The 14,954-nt window shown below is 45.5% G+C and overlaps 1 protein-coding gene, 1 long non-coding RNA gene and 1 pseudogene across 3 annotated transcripts in view; 1 reads left to right on the top strand and 2 right to left on the bottom strand.

Moving 5' to 3' along the window:
• Window positions 1-14,954, top strand: part of LOC116151801 (uncharacterized) — a 134,800-nt gene that overhangs the window by 25,130 nt on the left and 94,716 nt on the right. The window contains exons 5-6 of the long non-coding RNA XR_010382584.1: window positions 164-2,151; window positions 2,504-2,604. This is a non-coding gene — a long non-coding RNA (uncharacterized LOC116151801). The remainder of the gene's footprint in view (window positions 1-163; window positions 2,152-2,503; window positions 2,605-14,954) is intronic.
• CCL21 (C-C motif chemokine ligand 21) lies at window positions 6,310-7,465 on the bottom strand. Of its 2 annotated transcripts, none has more exons than XM_031447341.2 (4): window positions 7,308-7,465; window positions 7,088-7,208; window positions 6,824-6,991; window positions 6,310-6,761 (listed from the first exon to the last, which is right to left on the bottom strand). In XM_031447341.2, the coding sequence occupies exons 1-4, from the start codon at window positions 7,372-7,374 to the stop codon at window positions 6,710-6,712; spliced, it is 408 nt and encodes a 135-aa protein (XP_031303201.1). In that variant the 5' UTR covers window positions 7,375-7,465; the 3' UTR covers window positions 6,310-6,709. The 2 variants fall into 2 exon arrangements, with proteins under 2 accessions (XP_031303201.1, XP_031303203.1); XM_031447343.2 differs by having other exon boundaries at window positions 6,310-6,742; window positions 7,308-7,452.
• Window positions 9,294-9,683, bottom strand: LOC105085604 (small ribosomal subunit protein eS12-like; annotated as a pseudogene).

Raw genomic sequence — 14,954 nt, 5'->3', positions numbered from 1 at the left:
AGGAGGCCAACGTTATAGGAGGAAATTGAGCAAAGAGTAGAGTGGTAGGAGATACAGTCAGGTAATAACATGGGCCATATAGTGTAGGGCTTTATAGGCCGTTGCAGGGTTTAAGTTCTCTCAATGAGTTTTGAACAGTGACATAATCTCACATGTTTTAAAGGCTCCCCCTGGCTGTTGGATGGAGGATCGACCAAAGTGGTGCAAGAATAGAAGCCTGGAGGCGGGATTGGAGGCAACTGCAACAGTCCAGGGAGGACAGGAGATTGCTGGGAGTCGTTGAGAAGTGGTCAGATTCTGGAAATACTTTGAAGGTAGAGCCAATGGGCTCTGCTCTCAGAGTTCAGCAAAGGATATGAGAAAGAAGAGAAAGAGACAGAGAAAATATGGCAACGTTTCTGGCTTAAGCAATGTGATGGTTGGAGTTACATCTACCCAGATGTGAAGGACTGCAGAGGAGTGGGTTTGTGGGAAGGCCTAGCACGGTGGCCATCCAGCCCAGATCTCAGGCCCCGGGCCCCATGGGTGGAAGATTTAAGGCACCAACTCCCAAGCCTTTGGTTTAGATGGTCCACTGGAGGAGGGAGTCGGGGGAGGTCGGAGACCAGGGAGGTGGGTGGGTCTGTAACAGTTTCTGACCAGGCACACAGAGCCCTCAGCGTGCTATATGCTTCACCTAGTTCACCCTCTTCTCAGCCAACTGGGTTCCTGGTTCAGTGTGAGCTCTGGACAAATCTCCCAGCTCAGGGCAGTTCAGCCCAGCCTGGCACCACACTCTTCCTAGAAGCCCGCGCAGGTTTCATGCTCCCTGGTCTGACCAAATCCATGCCCCAGGGGTCGCAAATCTTGGATGGAGGGCACTTTATCCATTGCGGCAGGGAAGAGAGCAGCTGGGCCTGGGAAGGCAACCAAGGCCAGGTAGAGGTGGGAGTACAGAGGGGTAAAGGGTTGTGGGGAGAGGATCTAGATTAGATACTTAGTAAATGTCTGTTGAATGTATGAATGTGCGTCTCCCGAGCTGTGTCCGTGGGACTGAGCGTGACTGTTGTGCCTGTCATCCGTGTGTGTGAGCTGTCTGTGGTTGTCTACGTCTGTGTGCCTGACTGATGTACCTCCCCTCCCTGGCCTGCAGAGGGCGCCCCAGGCCGGGAAGGAAGCTCTGGAGGGGGCGCAGCTCTGGAGGAGGGGCAGGGGTACGCTGGCGAGCGAAGGGGTGCTTTGACAAGGATGGAGTGCGGCCCGGACCGGGCGGGCTCCCCAGAGAGGCTGGGAAGGGCGTTGGGCCCAAAGTCCGTGGGCCTGGCATTGCCCTTCGTGCTCTTCGCTGCTCCAGGCCCCCGCTGGTCCCGTGGCCGAGGGTCCCGCCCCGGGTCCCGGCGCGCGGGCGGAACGTGCGGAGTAGAGGCTTGGGCTGTGGGTGGGACCCGCAACCCCGCGGACCTGGGGTCAGCGTGGGCCCAGGAGCCCCCGGGCGGCGGTTACCCGGGCCAGGCTCAGCGGCCGTCCCGCCAGATTTCCGCCCCTCGGGCCCCGAACCCGCGGGTACTCGGGTTGTGGCGGTGTTTGTGAGTATTTGTCTCCCCAACCCCAGATATTCCCAGCTTATCCTGAGTCCAAGCCACCCAATGTGGAAGATATGAAATAATGTTTATATTAAAGGCCAAAGTACATTCACATTACCTCTGGGACTTCCTTCGCGGCATGAATACCCGCACTCGGGTTAAACTTCGTAATTACGGTGCTAACTCTGAAAATGGGTTCTTTAACGGAGGTTTATTGAAAGCCTAACTGTGTGCTCGGGGCGATGCTTGGTGCCTGAGGATGAAGTGCTTTCACCTGGATAAGGACGGAAAGCGAGTTTGGCCTGCTCATCAATGGACACAGGAAAATGATAGACTTTTGGCCTAGCATGAAACACATTTGAGGACAAATAATAAAGATTAAAAAAAGAAAAAGAAAAAGAAAAACTGACCCCAGAAAGATGAAGGAAATGAGAACAGCAGTATTCAACCCACAAACTTGTTTGCCTTTGGAGAACCGAGGACCGCCGCGACGATGCTGCCTCCTGGTGGCGGAGCCGGGCAATGAGGCCTAGTGGAGCTTCGCATCCATTGGGTGTATTCTGAACCCAAATTGGCGCCGGCTGCTCAGGTGACCGCAAGTGGAGTTCGGTGATTCATCTAATGTTAGATTGAATTTTATTATTAGCAGAATTCATGACTGTAAAGCAAAAGTCTTAAAGAACATGGCAGCAGAGTTTCCCTGGTGTGTTTCTGTCTGCCGCCAACTGAGAAATGGAGGAAAACGAAGTTTTTAGCTTCTTGACATAGCTAACAGTCTCTGTAGGGGAATTGTAGAATAGCCTCCAACTGAAGAATTCCAAATATAGGCATTAGAAAAAGGTTTGGCAGTTTGAGCATCCATAAAAATGGTAATTCATCAGTCAAGACTGATGCCAAAGGACAGAAACATTGATGATTTTTTTTTTTTTTTAACAAAACAGCATCACTTTGTTCCCAAATACAAGGAGAAGTAACACCTGGACATGGGAAAGAAAAAGAACTTCACAGAAGAGGCCAGCTGAAGCTGAAGACATTTTTACAGGTAAATGATTAAAGCTATGAAACAAATTAATTTTGAGCTTTCATAAATAGCAAATGTAGACCCAGTTCCCCTGACCTTCCTGTACCATGAAGCAAAACAGAAGATACCAAGTGTGTTGGTGGAGCTTGCTGGTAGCCCCATAATACCCCATGTTTAATTTTTAAAAGAAGTGTCACAAGCAAGATGCTAACTGTATTGATGATCATGTCCCTCTAAAGGCGGGATTGATGAATAAAGAATGAAACAGTGACTAGCCAAAGTGTGGTCCAGGTATCATGAAGGGAGGGAAATCTGGTTGCTTCGTTTGGAATTAGTTTCCAGATCGTATGACTGAAGTTGTTAAGATATTTCTATTAGCTGTATTCCTGGGAGATCTTACTAGCCCCATCCCTCCTTTACGTTTGTTTCAAAGAGGCCCTTAAAGGATTCATAAAGAAAGAATGAACTAGGGGAAACAGGAGGCTTCAGATTCTGAGGCAACACTGACAAGAAGGAGCTGGCCCACCATTTCATAAGAGTGTGTGTGTGTGTGCACCTGTGCGTGCAGGTGTTATATCCTGGAAAAGATAGTGCTAAAATCATTTAAAAAAAAAACATCGTATCAATAGTTTTCTGGATTGCACTGAGAATGACTTATTGTTAGAAGATAGTAATGACTCAGTTTTAAAGCAGTGACATGCTTTAGTACTTCAACGTTAAAGGAAAATTCATGATTCTAAGGATTATGATGAGTTTTCATGTTTGCGGGATTATGGTTTTGTACATTTTGGGGATGACTGATCTTTAGAATTTTTTTCTTCTTTTTGCATTCCTAGTAAAAGCCATTAATTGTCTTTCTGTTGAATACTGGCATACTAGTATTCAGTAAAATACTTATTTTTACTGTGTGCATGAGCAAGGCATTGGAAGTCCTCCAACTTTATAATTTCATTTTATGCTTTGCACTTATTTTTACTGAAATATTTATTTATCTAAGCAGCAATTTTCTAGAAAGTTGTTTTATCTCCTCTCCCATTTGGGTCCTTGTGAATTTATGCCTTTACAAACATACACACACACCAGAAACATTTACTGTAGTTTTAGTTAGGACTCAGGAGTGAAAATAAATGCATGTGTTTAATTTGCCATCGTTCCCCTGAACTCCTACTTGTCTTTGAATTTAATGGTGTTGATCTTTGCCCCTTATGGTTTGTGTTTTATGGTTTATCTTCTACCTCAAGATTATAAACACGCTGACCTGTATTTTCTTCTATCACATATATTTTAAACATTTGCTCTTTAATCCTATGATGAGGTGTGAAAAATATTGGAGCTATGATAATGAGAAGGTAGAGGTATTTAAAAAAGGGAAAACAATTAGAATCTTTAAGAAAAACAAAAATCTGAGTGGCAAAGGGAAAGTAAGCATAATACACTACTTTGCTCTGCAGTGAACGAGTGAACGGCATTTGCCTGGTCATCATAACGTAAAGTCTGATCACTATCTAAATATAGTGGTATAGCTATATTTAGAGGGTAAAGTGACAGGAAAAGGGTTAGTAAGGGAGCTAAATCTCCACTTTTTATAATAGGAAGTCAACTGATAACTTTAAAAATAGGTAAATCAAGAAGCAGAGGTATGAACAGAGTATTTAGACATATGGCACTAACTCCAAGAAAAAGTAGCTTAAGAGTTAACAGTTGCAGGAAATGCTTGTTCAGAATAAGCCTTTTGGTACTTTTTGATATTTTTTTAACCATGACTGGGTATTATTTGATTTTGGGGGGATTATGCACCTTACAGAAAGAAAAAAAAAAAAAAGGACAGTATTGTCAAAGATGAAGACAGCCAAGGAGAGTGGGGACTCTTTCTCTGATGGAATAAATATCATATTGCATGCCTCCTCAGGGCAGGGCTTGAGGCAAATACCAAGTATGCAATATGGCAGGATAATTTAGTGAAATACGAAGTTTTGTTTTGTTCTGCCTATGTTTTTCTTTCTCTTTTTACTGATGTATTCCTTTTCTCTTTAGAGCAAAAAGGGTTTCAGCAGGGCTGAGAGTAGAGGCACCCTGATGTCAGAGTCCTTTACTGCCTTTGTAAAAGTCTAAAGCAAACCTGGGAAGAGATTATACCTTGGAGGGACTGGGAAGAGGGAGGGTTTTGGAAAGAGTCCCCTAAGACTGGAGAGGGGGTTGGTGTGTACATCCAGCCAGTGTAGGCAAAGGACTCTAATCACTGACTGTGATGAAGTAAGTGGCAGGACCTGATTAGTTGGCTCTGGGGGGTGTCCGGGGAAGCCTGGTCCAAGCCAAGAGGCTGTCAGCTGAACTCCCATGGCTCAATTGTGCCACAGGGCTGAGAGTTTGAGAGTCCAGGGGGAGTCATACCTACTGGGAACACAGGGGCCACAGCATTCACTGGTGAGATGGATGTCCAGTGATGGGATGGTGTTGGGGGCATAGAGGAAGCCTCCCCTGTGCCTTTCTGTTTCTGTGAGCTTTGCACAGCCCTTGGCAGATGGGATTTCAAGAGCGCCAGCAAGCCCACCTGGCTTGGAGTAGATTGACTGAAAGAACATTTTAAAGTGCAATAAATCTTGCACATCTGAGTTTGGAGATTTAAGATCACACCTGCTGCACAAGGATAGGTAGGGAGGAGCCCCTGTCTTCACTGGCCTCGGGAGGCGCAGACAGTGAATATCTGAATGACTTATAATGGGTAAGTGCCGTGGTCTGCTCAGGCACTGGTGGGTGGAAAAGGTGGTGGGGCAGCCAGCCACGACCAGCTCCTTGCCCTTCTCCCAGGATCTGTTCCCTTCTTTCCCACATGGCCTGGCCCCATCTGGTAGTCCTCTCTCTCCCAGCCTCGGGATGGAGTGGGGAATAGGAGGACCTCTGCTCTGGGGAGGGAGAGGTAGCGGAGAGCCAGACTGCAGTCTTTTTGGAGAGGAGACTGATTTATATCTGAATTCTGAGGTTCCAGATACCTGCCATGGGACACTTGTTCCTTGGCCTCAAGAAGTTAAAGGGGCTGAAGTACCCTGGGCCCCAGCCAGAGGAGAAAGGAGAAAAGGGAAAGGGAGGCCGCTTTCCCAGCTGGAAGGAAGCTGAGGGAGGAATGGAGAGCCTGGCTAGGAACTGAGAGCACACAGCCCCATTACACAATGAGGAGAGGCCAGGGGCCCAGCGTCACTGATCAGGCGGGAGTCTTCTTGGTCTTTGGGAGGATGGGGGCTCTCGAGGGCTCCCAGGGCTGGAACTCAGGTTTCAGTAGAACTTGTGTTTGCCTGTGTTACAGGTGGGCCCAGGCTCCAGCCACCCTCCTGGGGACCCTCCCAAAGAGGTACTTGGAGGCTCACATTCAGTTGGTCCCAAGGAAAGGGGAGGTAGTCCCTGGTGAAGCTGGAGTGAGAGAATGCTGGACGGAATCAGGGGAGGGGTCTCTTCTGGGTTTGCAGAGCTGTTGGGGATGAGTTCCCCGGGGGCCAGCGTCTCTCCATGGGCAGGGATTTCTCAGAGACCAGGAGCAACCTAGACCCATCCTGCCTGTCAGCCTCCCTTTTGCTGCCCACAGGTCTGGACACCTGGGAAGCAAGGATTCTCTGGATGGGTGAGAACATAGAATTCGCCACCCTGAGCTCTTGGCCAAGAGTCCAGCGTGTGTGACCCCACCCTGTGGTGTCACTGGCTTCTCTGTGGACACAAACACACAGGAACAGATACTTGGGAAGAAGGCTGGAATGGCTCTTTATTTGCTTAGGTATAAATCATATTTACAAAGACTAGGTGGGGTGCAGAGGGGAGCAGGGTCAGGTCCAGGGCTCTGAGTGACCTTCCCTCAGAGGGGACAGTCCTGCTGCCCCCTCACACTTCCTGGAGGACATTCCCTTCTCTGCTTCTCTAGGCCTGGCCTGGTGTGGGCATCTCAGCCATGTAGGGGAGGGTGGGAGTACAGAAGGGCTGGTTGAAATTGGAGAAGGGGTGAGAAGCTGGACAAGGTCAGCATGGGGTGGCTGCTCCGGGGCCCCCGAGTCCTCCCTCTCTCCTGGCCCACTTCTTGTCCCTTGGGTTGGGGCTCCAAGCCCTGGTGAGACTGGTGGGGGTCTCCTGGGCTCCAGGCTGGTCACTGGGCTATAACCCCTTTGGGGTCTTCGTCCTGGGAGGGCAGAAGAGGGCTTTGAGGGGATGATCAAGGCTCCCTTTCACTTCTCTCCCCCTGTCCCTTCAGCTTCCTCACCTCTTAGAGCCTTTGGAGCCCTTTCCCTTCTTGTCAGACTTGGAGGCCCTCTTGTCCTTGCTGCCCTGGCGGGCTGGTGACTTGTCCAGACGCTTCATCAGCTGCTGCACCCAGGCCTCCTTAGGGTCTGCACATAGCTCCGGCTGAGAGCTCTTCCGAGGCAAGAACCTGTGGTTCGGGGGTTAGCAAGCCTGTCCTAGTCTTGCCCACCATGCCCTCCCCACTCAGGTGCCAGCCTGTACCCGCCCCCTTGCACCCACTTACAGGATAGCCGGGATGGGGCAACCCAGGCTTGGTTCCTGCTTCCGGTAGCTGAGGACAATTTTGTTGGGAATCTTCTTTTGGCTGTACTTGAGGCAGCAGTCCTGTGCCCCTCCATCACTGCCTGCAAGTGGATTCACCGGGAGCAAGGGGCTGCTTATAGGCTCCCACTCAGGCCTCTCCAGCCCCTTGCCCCCATTCTAGGCAACTCCCTCCGTAATACCTTGGATCTGGAGTATGCAGAAGGCCAGGACCAGGACAAGGACGCTCAGAACCAGTGACTGAGCCATGGCCGTGGTAGAGCTTGGCCGAGGCAGACAGCTCCAAGTTGGGGGTCCGTGTGTGGGCTAGAGCTGGTGTGCTGCCTATTTATGCAGGCGGACACTTTCACTTCCCCCATCCCCAGCCACTGTCCAGGCAAGAAGAGGGCTCTCCCTCCTTTTCCTTCCTGAGAGGCAGATCCTTTCTTGGCACTCAGCCTCACTAGTATGTGGAAATGAAAACTTCACACGGCCAGTCAGTGTCCCCAGGCTACCAGAGTACCTCCTCAATATCATTTCTGAAAGGCCCTCCTTCCTTTCCCAGCCACCGCCTTGGTGCAGGCCTCACCACCTCTCCTCTGGAACACTGCGATTGCCACCTCATTTCACTCCAGGCTCCACGCTCTCCCCTTCCTTCAAGCAGGGTGAGGACTTTTCCAAAATTATAAATCTGATTATTGAATTGTGAGAGTTCTTTGTACATTCTGAATAATAGACCCTTATCAAATATATGATTTGTAAATAATTCCTCCCATTCTGTGGGTTGTTTTTTCACTCTCTTGATAGTGTCCTTTGATGCATAAAATTTTAAAATTTTGATGAAGTTCAGTTTATTTTTAATTCTGTTGCCTATGTTTTTCGTGTTGTATTTAAGAAACCTATTGCCAAGTCCAAGGCTATGAAGATTTCCTCCTATGTTTTTCCCCCAGTTTTACTGAGGTATAATTGACAAAATTGTATACATTTAAAGTGTACAATGTAATGATTTGATACATGTATACATTGAAAAATAATTACCACAATCGAGTTAATTAACACCTCCATCACTTCGCATAGTTATACCTTTTCCTTTTTTTGTAGTGAGAATGCTTGAGATCTACTTTCTTAGCAGATTTCAAGTATACAATACAGTATTATTGACTACAGTCACCATGCTGTACATTCGATCCTCAGAACTTACTAATTTCATAACTGAAAGTTTGTACCCTTAGACAAACATGTCCTCATTTCCCCACCCCCAGCCCCTGGCAACCATCATTTTACTCTGTTTCTATGTGTTTGACTTTTTTTTTTTGATTCCACATGTAAGTGATATATAGTATTTGTGTTTCTCTGACGTACTTCACTTAGCATATCCTCCAGGTTCATCCATGTTGTCACAAATGTCAGGGTTTCCTTCTTTTTCTTATGGCTGAATAATATTCCATGGTGTGTGTGTGTGTGTGTGTGTGTGTGTGTGTGTGTGTGTGTGTGTGTGTGTGTGTGTGTATGTGTATATTTATTTACCACATCTTCTGTATCCATTCATCCAATAATAAGCACTCAGGCTGTTTCCATATCTTGGCTATTGTGAATAATAATGCAACGAATAAGGTAGTACAGATATCACTTCAAGGGAGTTATTTGATTTCCTTTGGATATATGCCCAGAAATGGGATTGCTGGATCATGTGGCAATTCTATTTTTAATTTTTTGAGGGGCTTCCATACTGCTTTCCATTATGACTGTACCAGTTTACATTCTCAATGCAAAAGTGTTCCATTTTCTCCACATCTTTCCCAGCATTTGTTATCTCTTACATTATTGATAATAGCTACTTTAACAGGTATGGTATGATATCTCATTGTGGTTTTGATTTGCATTTCCTTAATGATTAGTGATGTTGAGCATCTTTTCATATACCTGTTGGTGATTTGTGTATCTTCCTAGGAAAAACTGTCTATTCAGTTTTTAATCAGATTTTTAATTTGTTTTGCTATTGAGTTGCATGAGCTTCTCACATATTTTAGATATTAACCCCTTATCACATATATGGTTTGTAAATATTTTCTCCCATTCCCTATGTCCCTAGGTTGCCTTTTCTCTTTGTTGTTTCTTTTGCTGAAGCTTGCTTACTTGCTTGCTTATTTATTTATTTAAAACAAGAGCCAGATTTTTTTTTTATTTGTTCATTTCTTGCATTTGAAGTACTTCTTGATGACATCCTTGGCTTAAGAATCTTTGCCAGAGTCCTTAAACACTACACAACTGCAACCAAACACTTTACAGGGTTTTCCCTCTATGTCAGTTTTTACAGAGGCCTACGCATTCACCTAGTTTTTTGTTGTCATCAACCTTAATTAGGTTGATTTGGTGTTCAGCACAGAGGGCCTCCACCAACTTGACATACATAGGCTCATCGTGGATGCATGCAAGCACCAAATATGGGCTTGGCCTGGGTCTAAGGCTTTGCAGCTTTGTGAATTCCACATGCTAGGCCAGGGGGTGGTCTTCATCACCTCTTGCAAAGCAGCATTAATGTCCATTATACCTCCAGCAGCAGTGCCTTCCTTGGCCATGGCAGTGAGTAATGAGTGGAGCTGAATCTTGCGTGTACCCTGGTATCCACCTCTGAGCTACTCAGTGGTAGCAGTCTGATGTACTTCTACTTATTTATTTTTGCTTTTGTTGTCATATCCAAAAATACCATTGCCAAGACCAAGATCAAGGAGATTTTCTTCTGTGTTTTCTTCTAGGAGTCTTGTGCTTTCAGGTCTTACAGTTAAGTCTTTAATTTGAGTTAATTTTTGTGAGTGGTGTAAAATAGGGGTCCAGAATCATTCTTGTACATGTGGCTATCCAGTTTTCCCAACACTATTTATTGAAAAGACTATCCTTTCCCTGTTTTATGTTTTTGGTTCCTTTTCAAAGATTAATTGACCGTATATGCATGGGTTTATTTCTGGGCTCTATATTCTATTGGTCTATGTGTATGTTTTAATGCCAGTACCATACTGTTTTGATTTGCCTTGTGGTTTATTCTTTGACTTGTTGTTTGAATGTGTTGTTCAATTTCCACATATTTGTGACTTTTCTATTTTTCCTTTTGTTACTGATTTCTAGTTTTATTCTACTGTGATCAGAAAAGATACTCTGTATGATTTCAATCTTAACATTTTATTAAGAAGTGTTTTTTGGCCTGTCATATAGTCTGTCCTAGGGATGTTCCATATGAACTTCAGAAGAATACATATTCTGTTGTTGGGTAGATTTTTGTATGTGTGTGTGTTAGGTCTAATTCATTTATAGCGCTGTTTAAGTTCTCTATTTTCTTACTGATCTTTTGTATGGTTGTTCTATCCATTATTGAAAGTGGGATGTTAAGTTCTACAATTATTATTATTGTAGAACTGTCAACCCTCCCCTTCAATTCTGTCAATTTTTGCTTTATATATTATGAGGCTTGGCTGTTAGTTGTTTATAATGTTATGTCTTTTTCTGTATCAAATATTTTATCAATATATAATGTCCTTTTTGGTAGCTTATAACATTTTTTGACAAAGGTCTATTTTGTCTGATAGTAATGTAGCCACCATAGCTCTCTTTTGGTCACTAGTTGCTTGGTATACTTTTTTCATTCTTTTATTTTAAAGCTGTGTATTTGTATCTCAGGTTAGTCTCTTGTACATGGCATATGGATGGATCATTTTTTGAAATTCATTCAGATACTCTGTGCCTTTTAATTAGAGAGTTGGATTCATTTATTTTTTTTTCCATGTTATTTATTTTTTCTTCCAATTTTATTGAGATATAATTGACATACAACACTGTATAAGTTTAAGATATACAGCATAATGATTTGACTTACATACATCATGAAATGATTACCACAAGTAGTTTAGTGACTACCCATCATCTCATATAAAACTAATATAATAGATATAAAACTAATGAAATAGAAAAAATATTTTTTCTCTGTGATGAGAACTCTTAGGATTTACTCTCAACAACTTTCATGTATGACATATAGCAGTGTTAATTATATTAACAATTTGTACATTACATCCCTAGTACTTATTTATCTAATAACTGGAAGTTTGTACCTTTTGACTACCCTCATCCAATCCTCCCTTCCCCAACCCCCATTTCTTGTAACCAAAAATCCAATCTCTTTTTCTATGAGTTTGTTTGTTTTTGAAGTATAATTGACCTACAACACTATGTTAGTTCCTGCTGCACACTGCAGTGATTCAATATCTCTATACGTTTCAAAATAATTACCAGGATAGGCCTAGTTACCATCCGTCACCATATAAAATATTACCTAATTACTGACTATATTGACACTGTACATTTCATACCTGTGACTCATTTATTTTAATCGCTTATAAGGAAGGATTTATTTCTGTCATTTAGCTGTTTGTTTTCTGTATATCTTAACATGATTTTTGTTCCTCATTTCCTCCATTACTGCCTTTCTTTGTATTCAGTTGACTTTTTTTAGTGTACTAGTTTGATTCCCCTCTTCTTCCTTTTCTATATATTTTTAATTTTCTTAGTGATTACCTGGGAGATTACAATTAACATCTTAAACTTATAATAGTCTAGTTTGAATAGTACTAACTTAGTTTCAATAGTACAAACACTCTGCTCGTATACTTTAGTTCCTTCTCCTTTATATTGTTATTGTCACAGATTACATCTTTATGTTGTTGTGTACCCATAATATAGGGGTTGCAGGTATTTACTTGTTAAGGGCTGCAGCCATCCATTTTGACTTTTCCAAATAACTTTTGCCAAGTGTGTATTCTTTGTTGTGCATGGTCCCTGAAATTTCTGTTCACTTATTTCTGTGGTCAACCAATGATCTGACAAAGGTTTCTTTCCCCTTCTCCGACAAAAAGATTTATGTCCCCTTAAATATTCTGATGTATGCCACTGTGGAAGGTGCTGCAGCCCAAGAGGGCTGAAACCAAGGCAAGCATCTGCACCTGTCCCTCAGGGAACCACCAGACCAACCAAAATGTAAAACCTCCAATTTTTGAAGAACAAAGTTCTCTCCCACCCCCAAGTCATTCCAGGAGTGTGGGCTGCCTTCCCCACAGCGTTGACTAGTAGCTAGTTCATGCACAATGCTTTCTTATGAAAGATCAACATCCTCTCCCCTCATCAAGTACTCCCCTGATTATTATGTGTCCAATTAGGTTCCAGAATTCTGAAATAGGTATTCATTGCTCTTTTCAGCTGAGTGGTTGCTTCAGCAGAGAAACTGACCCCTAGAGCTTTCTTCTCTGAAATTTTGCATGCCATCATTCTTATAGTTTAATTTCCAACATTTAAAATCTTTTATCCATTTGGAATTTATGCTGGGGTATGGTGAGTGAGGATTATCGGGTCTTGACTTACAATCTATGTTTAAAGGATTGAGTATCTCAGAGTTGTGATCACCAGGTTAAGACTAGAAAGTCCATTTGGTTCCCAGAATGCTAAACCCAGGATGCCCCTCCCCTCTAGGCTTATCCCAGCTCTCTGAAGCTTTATGGGAATGGGAGACCATAGGGAGATGTGGAGAGGACAGGATTGGAAGGGATGCAGTCATGACAGTGTGGGCCAGGGACGAGGTAGTGACAGAAAGATTGCACCTATGATAGGCGTGTTGCTCTTGGGGAAGGATTGGATGCAGAGGGAATGGGAGTTGGAGATAGGGATGTTGTTGGGATGAGGATGAGGACATGGTGTTTTATCCCAAGGCTCACAGAAGAGAGGGGCTGGAATCTGAGGGAATTACAAGAGAGATAATTGAGCTCTTGAGTCTGAGATTTTAAAATAAGAGGCTGAGACCTTAAGCAAGGCAGGGAGTGCCCCAGCTGGCAAGAGGCTGGCATTCCTGGAACAGGACAGGGCAAAAACAAGGAGATAAGATTTCTTGAGTCTTTTACCTGGTCTTATAGCAGATCCTGGCACCAGAAACCTTTTAATTTCCATTTCTAAAATCTCCCGTCCCCCATCTGCACCATCTTCTGTGGAAGTGACTAAGTAATGAGCAGCCTGTCTCTGAAGAGTTCCCAGAGAGGTAGGATAGCATGGGCCTGAGGGGACATGTAGATCAGTCCAGAGTCATATCATATTAGATTGTTTCCACTGTTCTCAAACTTGGCTGCACTTCAGAATCACAAGAGGAGCTTATTAAAAATACGGAATTAGAGGCACCACCCCAGACCACCTTAAACAGAATCTCAGAATAGAGCCAAATGATCTATATTTTTACCAAGCTTTCTGGGTACTCCCAAGAATTTGGTGAGGTGGGGCTGGGAGAGCCACCTGGATCTATTTTGCTCCCCACCCCAAACTCCAGCTGGGCACAGAGCCAGTGGAAGGGAACAAAAGGTGGTCTAGAGGAAGAGGAAGCTGTGGTGATGTACCCCCAATCTTCCTGAGGAGGGCACTTTCTGGCCTGGCACAGCTTGTGGAAAAAGGGAGAACATGACAGGGAAGAGTTGGGGAGTAGGCAGTTTCCTCTCCTAAAATCCCAGGTTCCCTCTCTCTCCCAAGGCATCCTGCCCCATTCCCCTTGTTTATGCCATCATGGGGGGAGGCTTTTGTTTGTCAGATGGTGTCCAGAGCCCCCTTAGGTCCCATCCTTGAGTGCTGCTCCTCAATTTGGGAAGCTCTTCCTAGGAGCCAACATAACTCAACTCCCTACCTTTGAACTTGAGCCTGCAGTGGTAGACCAGCCTCAGGAAGATATTCCATCCTGGGGGTATTGGGGCCTCCTTCCTTGCTCGTGGGGCTTAGAACCTAAGTTAGGGGCCCTGAAGGGAGGGAAGGAAAGAGTGAGGACTTTGCCAGAAGTAGATACCTGGCTGGACAAAAAAACAGGGCTGGAAAGAGCCTCTTTCAGAGCAGGAAGGTGGCAGTAGATCCTTGCCACACACTGGGATGCAGGTGTCTGATCCTATGGAGTCTACGGGGTGGAGGTGAGGGCATGAGAAGGAGGCATTGAGAGGCCTGGAAGAAGTGGACTCAGATGTAGATGAAATCCCCAGGAAAGGGCCTGAGGTAGTGAGAGCTGTCAGCCTTATCCTCCTCTGGGGTACCAGGTATGCCACCCAGTCATTCCTCTGCCCCCAGCTGCTGGCCTGGGCTCCTCCCACCTCATAGTCCCACTGGAACCTTAAGCTTGGTGTAGTGGGTGGGAGCTTGCAGCTCTGAACCAAGCCCCTCTCTTGGTCCTCAGACCAGTCCAGACATTAAAGAAGGGGACACAGAAACTCAGATGACTACACATCTGAGAGAGTTCTAGTTTTCTGGGTGAAGGTTTTAGCTTGGCGAGCTCTCGAGAGCGCCTCGGCAGTGTTTGACAGCCTCTGGGGTGGCTGAGGTACAGAGCAGGCTGCACTGGAGGTCCTGGTGCCAAGGTTGGGGGGAGGGAGGTGCCCAGGGCTAACTTCAGCTCTACCTCTGCTGGTGAGTCCAGAGTGAACACACCCTATCACCAGATGGAGACTCTGGGGCAGGGGAGAGGTGCGCTAATGCACCCTTACCCCGTGTTGGCAGGCCCACTAACTCTAGGACAGGCACCTGGGCCAGGCTTTGGGGTGGAGGTTCTAGGTGCGGGTGTTGTGAGAGTCTGGGAATCCCCTGGGCCAGGCTCTGGGGTAGAGGTTCTAGGTGCAGGTGTTGTGAGAGTCTGGGAATCCCCATGTTGGGAAGTGGCCACATTCCCTTCAGCTCCAGGCCCCAGGCCCATTTGTTCCCGCCTGGTGGGGGTTCCAGGGCAACAGATGCTCCCAGCTTGGCAGGCAGAAGGTGGGGAGGGGTATGGCGGGAACTTCAGCTCTGAGGCTGGG

The sequence above is a fragment of the Camelus dromedarius genome, chromosome 10 (assembly GCF_036321535.1).
Source record: "Camelus dromedarius isolate mCamDro1 chromosome 10, mCamDro1.pat, whole genome shotgun sequence".
In the NCBI taxonomy this organism is placed as follows: Eukaryota; Metazoa; Chordata; class Mammalia; order Artiodactyla; family Camelidae; genus Camelus; species Camelus dromedarius.
This window is presented reverse-complemented; position numbering and strand designations above follow the sequence as displayed.

Excerpts from the sequence above, each read along its gene's own strand:
- CCL21 (XM_031447341.2), bottom strand. The coding sequence starts at position 7,374 with ATGGCTCAGTCACTGGTTCTGAGCGTCCTTGTCCTGGTCCTGGCCTTC. Across the intron at positions 6,992-7,087 it reads TGCCCCATCCCGGCTATCCT|GTTCTTGCCTCGGAAGAGCT; the intron begins GTAAGTGGGTGC and ends CCCGAACCACAG. Across the intron at positions 6,762-6,823 it reads GGCTCCAAAGGCTCTAAGAG|CCCTCTTCTGCCCTCCCAGG; the intron begins GTGAGGAAGCTG and ends ATCCCCTCAAAG.